The sequence below is a fragment of the Trachymyrmex septentrionalis genome, unplaced genomic scaffold (genome assembly GCF_001594115.1).
Source record: "Trachymyrmex septentrionalis isolate Tsep2-gDNA-1 unplaced genomic scaffold, Tsep1.0 scaffold24, whole genome shotgun sequence".
NCBI classification, from domain to species: Eukaryota; Metazoa; Arthropoda; class Insecta; order Hymenoptera; family Formicidae; genus Trachymyrmex; species Trachymyrmex septentrionalis.
The window spans coordinates 2,587,892-2,598,116 of NW_017305397.1; the positions used below are offsets into that span (position 1 = coordinate 2,587,892).

The window sequence follows — 10,225 nt, forward strand, 5'->3', positions numbered from 1 at the left end:
TTTAAGAACGGAGGCACGAGACGACGACGACGACGACGACGACGACGACAGCGACGGCGACGACGTGGATGAAGGGAGGAAAAAGGAGAAGAGAGAAAACGAGTTTGAAAACTGGCATCGCCGGTCGATCGCCGCCGCACCAGGTGATTCCCGAAGCGCATTATTCCTTCCTTTTCCCTCCCTCCCCTGAAGAAGCGGAATGTTAAACAGTCATCGAGCGCTCGATCGACTAACGGCGTCTTCCCGAACGCTCTTTCCTCACCTCTCGCCTCGGCTCGGCTCTTATATTCTCCTTCTTTCCTCTCTCGCCTATAATACGCTCTCTCGTCCCTCGCTGCTCTCTTCCCTCCTTTCCTTCCGTTTCCCCTCTCCTCTCTTTCTCCCTTGCTTTCTTGCGTGTCTCTTCTCTCCCTCGAGGGAGAAAGGTCATCGGTCTCGAATTCATCTTTTGTCCGCGCCTCTCGTACAGAGTACGGCATTTTCTTTCTTTCGTTCCTCTTTCTCTCTCTTTCCCTTTCCCTGTCTCTCACGATGAACTTCTCGGGTTTCCTTTAACGAACGTCCGCGCGAGAAATTTACGAGCGGTTCGCGGAATCGAACGCGTCGCGTCGCGTCGCGCCGCGCCGCCGCGCGTCGTATCGACGTCACGCCGCCCGGTGCCGCGACACCGATTTTCGTACATAAATATCGCGGACCCAGCATGAATCAGCGGGAACCTTTTGCAACAGCTGGCTCCTGATAACGTTAACACGACAACGTGCTCTTGCGATAAGAATTGCCGGAACGACTCGAGATTGTTTACCGACAAACATGCGTGTGGTAAACATTCTTGCAAATGAAAAGAACGGGTTTGATAAAGTAATTGAATGTACTGATTTCAAAATAATTTTGTTCGACCATCAAAATGGTTAAATAGGACAGTTTTGCTAAAAATTTGATTGAATTCATAGATTTGAAAATAATTTTGTTGGATCATCAAAATTATATTATATTAATAAGATCATATAGGTCAGTTTTGCTAGCATCTAAAAATATAATTGGATACATAGATCTGAAAATAACTTTGTTGGATTATCAAAATAATTAAATAGAACAGTTTTGCTAAAGTTTTTATTTAAAAATTTAGCTGAATATAGATCTAAAAATAATTTTATTAAATCATCAAAATAATTATGCAAAACGCTTAAACTTTAATGATGCTGTAAAAAGTTTTGATATTCTAACAATCAGTTTGTTTCTTACATAATTACTTTGATGGTCTAAATAAAATTATTTATAGATTCATATCAATCTAAAATTTTAGATACTTTTTTTGTTCTTTTGATGTTCACTATGTTCGAAATACAATATCGTAGTAATTGTTATCACTGAAGCAAATGCTTCAGAAGGAATATGCAGCGAAGAAAAAGAAAATATCAAGCTATCAACAAACTTTATAATTGATTAATTTGCAGCGAAATTGCAGCGAAACGTTAAAATGGATTACTTTAGAAAATATTAAATTATTTTTGCCCACAGATTCCGTCATTGCATCGCTCCTTCTATTAAATTTTGCTAATATTTATTTTTGTTCTCTCACGTTAATGTCTCTAGAATTTATGTCGCGAACTGTTTTCAAAACGTCACTTCGTTATTTAAGATGTCAGAACGTATCTCTCAATTTTTTTCCAATTTCTTACAATTTCTCCATAGCACATATTTGCTACATTGCATTTACATATTTGTTGCTCGAACCATTTTCCAGAACTGAAAGCATATAGCATATTTTTACAAAAGAATGATGTCACCGGAACGATTTGTAATACACAAAAGTAGCATCTGAATCGAAGATATTTGTAAAGCGTTTCCATAAAGCTGAATTTTCGGATCGCGACGTCTCACGCGCAACGATCCAATAAATCAACGTAATGCCTCGAATATTCGTAAACGTATTTCGATACACGGAGGTATTGATTTACTAGGAAAAAAAAAGGAACATATCGCACACACGTAAATTGATCGCTACCGATATCGGGGTCCCGAGGTCCCACCGTTGGCGGGCGCGAGCGCGATCGTGAAATGAAATTTGTCGCGAGGTAGCCGGAACCTATACGGCACGTTCGTTCACGGGGACGTTGTACACATACGTTTCACGTGCCGGCGGCCTATTTGTTTTGCCGCGCCTACAGTGGTAGCCCGCCTCGCGGCACAACGTCATTTCGACAATAACGTCGCGCGATCACGCGATCAAGCCGGACAGAAGGACGCGTAATTTATGCAAAATGCGCGCCGCGTTGGCCGACCGGCCGGCCCACAGTTACCGTTTGCTTCGTGACCGTCGCTAGTTACGCAATGACAAAACAGCGTTCCAACAACGGCGAATGATTACCGTTACAATTACGATATGTATATATCTAAGGAAAATATTGCCAAATATTAGCCCCTCCCCTCCACCGTTCTTATAATCAATGGCTGCGTTCAGCAGAAAAAGTATACCCAGAAAAACGTTTCTTTGATTGAAAAGAATTTGTTTGGCTCAAAGAAATTTGTGCGTTGCTGTGAAGAAAAGTTTCTTTGATTTGAACGTCATTTCTTGAAACTTAATAAATTTTTCTTTGAACGTAATTTAAACGTTATTTCTTGAAATCAAGTAAATTTGTACTTTCCTCAAAGGTTTATTTTTACTTTAAAAAGGAAAGAAAGAAACGATTTTTTTTCAATTTAAATACTTTTCTCTGGGTTATATAATTTTTTTATATGATTGCACTGAAAGAAGAGAATATGGCATTTTAAATTGGTTGCAGCAGCCAATTTTTAATTTCGTTAGCCTATCGAAATCCTATATTGACATTGCGGATAGGCTAACGCAATCAAAAATTGGCCGCTGTACCCAATTAAAAAGGCTATGCTATATTTTACCATCTAATTTGCTGCAGCAGCCAATCTTTTCTTTCAGTGTGATCTTGTTTTTAATTTTCTCGTGGATCTGAATGTAATGAATGTATAAACTAATTATATTCAAGAATTTTACAACATTTGCAAAGCTGCTTTCTCTATTGAACGCATTCATTGTTATCGTGATAGCACGATGTAATTATTATAATAAAAAATTGTTTCCATGCATAAATAAGCCACAATACATATGATTTTTCGGTCCTTTATTACACACGATGGATTATTCATGCATCGGGTTTTCATTACTTTTAACAAATATACACAAATTATTAAGTGATTCTTATGTATACTTTGACGTCTTTAAAAAATACTTATAAGATTATAAAAAATGTTTCCTTCTAAAAAAAATGTAGGTAAAATGTTAGAATTACTGATTGTTGATGTTCCTGGTCCTTTTCGAAGAAATGTGCAGGACACGAATGATCCAATCGTGTATATTAAGGCATAAATATTTACATTGAGCAAAAATGTACGAAATTTTAGATATTTATTTGAATAAACTAAATTCACTCACAAACATATTCACTCACAGTAATAAATATTTACTCAATAAAAAGTAATAGTTAAATTGACATTTCTTGTATCAGATAAATATATCCTTACATTAAGTAAATATTTAGTTGGTATTATTTAAACAAATGTTTTATTAAAGTTTAGTAAATTTTTTTCTGTATGTTTAAATTGTTTATGTAGTTAAATTATTTTGTTTATAATTGAATTGAATATACATATATTTCCTTTTTCTATTTAACCTCTTATTAATTTACATTATTTAATTAATTCATTAATTAATCTGTATCTCCACACTATTAAATTCATAATGTCATATTATACACCCGATTTGAATTATTTCTAATTATTTCTATAGCTTGCCACATTGCTATTGTTCATTGCATTGTTAATTTAATTAAAACAATGAAATTACACAATTTAACTCAAGAAAATGTATTAAATTTGATTGAAATTTAATTTATTATTTACTGTAAGTGTATACATTTAGTTTATTTTAAAACTAATCGTAAAAATAATACAATTTACATTTTAACAATAGGAAAATTAAAAATGACAAAATAATATTTATGTTATTTAACTCAAGGAAATGGATTAGTATTGCTCCTTTGATATCTAATAGCGCATATCGCAACGATTGTTAATTAGCTTTTGTTTTTCAATTTTTTCTCGAAGCCCTTTTTATAACGCTATGTTTGCGTTAGATTTTGCTAAAAGACTGTCTGTTTTAATTATTGTGAAATGCATATTTCGCAATAATATCCACTCATAAACAGAAAATCCTTTATTGGAATTTAATGCACACGGCGAATTTTTTTCGGCTTTTCATTTCCTGCAGCGTTTCTTCGTAACAGAATTGCATTACATAACACGATTTTTTCCTCTTTTTGGCGAAAATAGATTTATTTACGTGAAATTAAAATATTAATTGTATGAGAATTAATTGAAATATCTTTGATTGTATATGAAAGATATTTCTATTATTAACCACCAATTTTTTAATAAATTTAATATATTTAGAAAGAAAGAGATTCATATCTCAATATTTTTTTTTGCAATTGAGTTTCTTTAGATTTCTCGCATCTCGCAACTTGATATTCCGCGCAAGCCTTCGGATTTTTGAACCGCGATACTTTTACGATCAGCACCGTCGATGAAAGTCTTCCTCGTAGTCTCCGACGAGGCTTTACTTAGAGAGTGAGTATGCGAGCGAGCCCTCGGTGATATAAAGGCTGCCTCCTCGTAAGAGCCTCCGAGATTGCGGAGGGCTTCCGTCGCGCCTCGTATAACGCGGAAATCGTTCAAAAGTTAATTTGAAATTTATTCATGGACACCGCGGGGAACCGGAGGTCGAGCATCGTCTGTATACGGGGTGGGCCTAGACCTGACACCCTTCACGAGTACTACTAGGATTCTTTGACCGATCTGAATTTTCTTCGGTAAAACAGCTATACGTTACTTGTCACAAGTTCCAAAATTTACAAATAACTCTTCAGTTTACTTTTGTGGTCCGATTTCACAATATGTGGTTATCTAAAGATTAAAGATAACCAAGACATTCATGAATGAATTTCATTGATGAATCTGTAACCCTTTATTGTGAAAATGGGCCTAACTGATCAACTTTAAAATAAAATAAAACTTTAAACTAAATTTTTAAATAAAATTCTTGCAATAAATCTAAATTGGAGATGCAGAGAGAGAGAGAGAGAGAGAGAGAGAGAGAGAGAGAGAGAGAGAGAGAGAGAGAGAAAGAGATTAAATTGAAAAAAGGTAAAATTTTACTATCTATTTGCACATTTAGAGTTTAATTCGTAATAATCTTTTAAATTATATATATATATATATTTTCAAATATTTTAAAATTATTATAAAAATATTTGACATCTTAATTCTATAAAAAAAGTTTACTTTGAATTGGTCAAAGAATTCAAAATATTGTGGTACGTTAGTTGCTCTTTTTTATTTATATATTTATGTGTGTATTAGGAAAACTTTTCTCTAGTTGAATTTTTATTAGCTTTGAAGGATCACTTTAAGCTGTATTACATAAGTATAGTATCTTATACAAATGGAGATGTATAGTCTATCGAAAATTATACGAATATAAATGGTATAAAGGAGAGATCGTTCGGTAAATTAACGGCAAGCTTGTGAGATTGGGTGACCTCACGACCGTTTAAAGCTAATTCACAGCGTGTCACATATATGTCACGTGTCACAACTCGCGAGTCACGACTTGTGTTATATAGTGAACAACATGTCGTAATTCCCGGAAAAAAATTAACATTTGTCATTGATTTACGTCTCTCTTACATTACGAATTTTAATTTGTTAAAATAATAACCTTAATGGTGAAAATGTTAAATCTCTTTATAATTAGAATAGAAGTCATTTATAGACAGATTATAATGACCTGAATAAAATTCTAATAAAATTCTCGTTTTTCAAAACAAATACAACACACACACGTTAATATATAGTATTTTATATTCAAAGAAATTAAAAGAAAGTTAATAAAAAAAAAAGTACAATAAAAAATTTTTTTAAATTCTTTTAACGCATTTAAAGATCACTTGAAAAGTACATAGTTATAATTAAGATTTTTATTTTTTCGCTCTTATTTTAACGTTCGCGGTTGTTTCTCTTTCTTTATTTTTTTTATTTGCATTAAGTTCAGTGTTCAGTTTTCCTTTGTGCTCGTCATCTACTTCCTGAGGCAGGTCGCAAAGGCTGGAATTTTTCACGAGCCGACCCGTCGTTCGCGTAGTAATTGCAGAACGAGACGGGTTGCGCTCATCCACTCCCTCCATCCGGTTTTTCATTTGGCTCCTTTTAACGTCGACCTTAAAATAAACTTTGCAGCCCCGCGTGCCATCTTTCCGCGTCGCATTTTTCTTGTCTCTGTCGCCGAAACGTCGGAAACGCTCAGCGACAGATGAATTTGGTGCCATAACTTGCCAATAAAATATTCGACAACGATCAAATGGCAAAAGAATTAAGCAAATATTTTTACGATTTTCTCGATTGAACCGTGAATCATGCCAATTATATTGCAATTCTCAGAATATAATCAATTCTTAGAACGTAAACTATGAAATTTGTATTAATACTATTATAATCTGTATATAAGTGCGGTCAGAAAAAATGTCAGACAGTTGACAAGATAGAGATCATGATATCTCTAGTAGAACTTTACTCAAAAATGGATTCCCAGTCAAATCTATATGATAATATTGTCGACCCTCTCTATTTTATCATTCACAAGATTCTGCAATATTTCTTCAAAAAAGAAATCTTCTTATAGGTCGCAGCGTAAGCCCGAGACTGATGTCGCGATCGACGATGACTGTACGAGCGTGTGAAGTAACGAAATGGCGAGGATGAGCAGCCCTTGCTCCCCGAGCGTCGGTATCGAGTCGATCCCTCGCAGGAAGAACGCGATAACCCGAGGAGGGAGGAAGCATAAGCGCGGGCTGCCAGATGCACTGAGGATCCTTCGGCAGGAAGCAGAAGTCGGCGGGCAGAAAGAGGCGTCATTATAAGGTCGACGTGCAACAACGAAACATATAAGACGATGGACGAGATACGCGGCTCGTCATCAGGTCGCCGTCTCTCGCAAATTCTCGATCCGATCACACGGCTCGCCAGCGATTTCGGCTCCAACTCGGCGCCGTGCAGTCCACGACTGGGTGCGCGCGTGCAAGACCCTAGCGGCGGGCCTGTCGCTGCCGGTCAGTCGGGCCCAATCGGCGCCGCGGGTCCAGCCACTGTCGCCGCCGGTGTTTCGTCGTCGTCTCGAGCGGGTCCAAGTGGCGCCGGGACGGCTGGCAGCTCCAGTTCCGGACCCGATAGCCCGCGATTGTGGCCAAGACAATTTCGACAAGCCCCAACGCCGCCACCACGGCCTAGGCACGCCGGCGCCGCCGCCACCACCGCCATCAGCACCGCCAGTACCTCCACTAGTGTCTCTACGAATGTCAATAACAACAATAACAACAATAATGCGAGTAGCGGCGTCGACGGCGGCGCGCCGCTGTCGGTGGTACATGCGAGAGACTCGCCCTACGTCAACGTGTCGAATCTGTTCTTTCACAAGGACAAGAGCTTCGCCGAGAGTGCCAGAAGCGCCGGCTACATCGAACTTCGTGAAAAGCCCAAGTGTAGCCCGTACGACTTCACGTCCGAATCGAGCGGCCACGTGGAGTATGCGGATAAAAGAACGTTCGTCACTTCAGTTCAGTCCGACCTGGCCTACGATGTCGGAAAGGAACCAGGTAGCCCCCTCTGTCGAGGAAGATCGAATTATGACCCGGGGCCTTCCAGCGGTAGAAGCCACTTCGACAGGGCGTTCTCGTTTTCCGGCAGGCAACCGTCTGAGCAACTACCGGCATCACGAATATACGAGGCCGGCAGATTATTTGTTGATCCGAGAGCTACTGGTGGCAACGTCGATCTGAAGAGGGAAAAGCTGGACGTTAGGCCCACTTACAGTACATCCAAGAGCTTCGACGGGTATACGACGACAGTGGAGGAGCTCAATTGGCAGGAGAGATGTTTGGAGTTACAGCTGGAGTTGCATAGGAGTAGGAGTCAAGCGACCAGGGTGAGGGACATGCTTCGAGAAAAGGTAAGTTTACACTCGCTTTTTTTTCCGTATGAATTAACTTTTTAGCTGTCTGCAAAACAGCTTTTCTGAAATGATCGATAATGCCCGTTTTTATTAATGTAGATTTATTGGAGCTTGGTTTAATTTACTTTTCTCTTTCTCTAGTTTTATCTTTCTCTAGTTTTAAAAATTAGAAAAATGAATTAAATCGAGATTAATCTATATGATAGAAATGATTTTAAGTAAAATTTAATTACCATACGTTTAACATTTTGGAATTTAGCTAGAAATTAGCTAGAAAAATATTGAGTAATATAAAATGTATTATAATATAAAAATATTGAGATCGTAATAGAGTTTTAAATAATACATGATTATATCAAATGTATCAAAATCTACTTATTTATTTAAAGTATGACTTAATATTACTAAAATATTACTAAAATATTTACGTATTTATTTACATACGATAGCTGAAAAGTTAATTCTACTATTTCTAAACAGTGTTAATAAAACTATATTTAAAACTAAGGCAATAATTATGGTGACAAATTCAACAAGAAGACGCGATAAAAAGTACATCGTTATAATAACGATGTACTTTTAAACAAAAAATTAAATAGGATTATAATCTTGTTTAATTGCGGCATGTTAGCCGCAAGGGTTGTCAGTCGAGGGTTAATAAGTTAACGAATCTGTCATCCGGAATTTTTTCGATATACGCGAAATACTTTAAACAAATTACGCAGGGCCCAAGTGCGTAGCAGGGTGAACCGAAATATATATCTCAAAGTCTGTATTAGTATGCACGACCACGCGCGCCGATTTAACGCCGTCACCTTAGATAAGGCACATAGACGCATCGCGTTGTTCGGCGTCAGCTTGTTCCTTGTCTTTTCAAAATGTACCGCATCAATCATTTAGCGAAACAAGCGCTCGCGGACGACAGTTAGTACCGCTGTTGTTTTTGAAAAAATACATTCCGCTCCACGTTCGGTGCACGTTGTTCCGCGCATCGGACAATGGCAAGCGTGGGAATTAACGCAGACGCATTCGGAGAACTTCTTTGCATTTTATGCTTGAGAAATTGTGTAAGATTTCCATTAATGCACGACATTTAGGGCAGAGACAAAGGAAGAACAAATTCAGAGAAATCGCACGTTATTTCGGAGTTGGAGGAGAGAAGGCTCCCTTCGCGGTTTGATTTGATTTCTGGATGTTCCTCTGTAACATGGAAAAAACAGTTTTGCGGAAATATTTAAAAATTTAGCTACATATTCAGATCTAAAAATAATTTTGGTCAACTGTTAAAATATTAAAATAATTATGTAGGACGCTCAAGTTACTAAGAATGTCAACATTTTTTTTGCACCATGCTCATTATGTTTGAATTTTCGGAATAATTCTTTTGATTGTCCCAACAAAATTATTTTTGAAAGATTAAAAAAATACTTTTAGATCTCCGTCTAGCTAAATTTTTTTAGATATTTCAGCAAAATTATTCTTTACGTGTACGTACAGGTTTATTCGTCCATTCGTTAGAGACGCGGCTTAACGCAAACAAACTGCCTCGCCAAAGAGACGATGGGACATACGTCGGACCGCGACAACGGAATGGACGTGTATGGAGCACACGTTGACGAGGATTCAACGTCAAGCCGGAAATTATACGTCCGCCTCGGCGGACACGCAGTAATATCGCTGACGGGTTTTTTTTTTTTTTTACGAACTTTTCCACAATACGTACCACTCATCCCCGCACGCGTTTACCCACCGCGTTACAACGGTCGTTTTTATTTCTCACCGGCAGCAAACAGGATCGAGAGCTAAACGACGAATCGGCAAACCGTATCGCGGATCCGTATCCGTATCGCAATGCGCGGTCCAGATGATATTATCTTTTTCCGCATACTTTTTATAGTTACCGCGCAGAGCAGATTTCACGAACAAAAGCTTACGGTTTTGTTATTTCTGAAGTTCCGCACAGCGTGATGTATCGGCAAAAGGGATATCCTGCAAAAGTTTTTTATGGCTATATAGTTGTATCGTAAAATAATTATTAGTTAGGAGCTTTATTTTTGTAGTTATTATTTCTGCTTTAATATATTATATTTGAAATAATATAATTATATTTGGAAATAAACAAGAGAGAGAGAGAATAAAAGAAATAAT

The 10,225-nt window shown here is 37.4% G+C and overlaps 1 protein-coding gene across 5 annotated transcripts in view; it reads left to right on the top strand.

The window, feature by feature from the left end:
* LOC108748679 (uncharacterized protein CG43867) overlaps positions 1 to 10,225 on the top strand; it is an 82,428-nt gene that overhangs the window by 1,231 nt on the left and 70,972 nt on the right. For 4 of the 5 annotated variants that reach the window (XM_018486951.1, XM_018486948.1, XM_018486952.1 and 1 more), the window contains exon 2: positions 6,752 to 8,074. In XM_018486951.1, coding sequence (XP_018342453.1) covers positions 7,022 to 8,074 — 1,053 coding nt within the window. In that variant the 5' untranslated portion in view covers positions 6,752 to 7,021. Of the gene's footprint in view, positions 1 to 91; positions 144 to 6,751; positions 8,075 to 10,225 lie in introns of those variants that run through there. The other variant, XM_018486949.1, reaches the window with a different exon arrangement.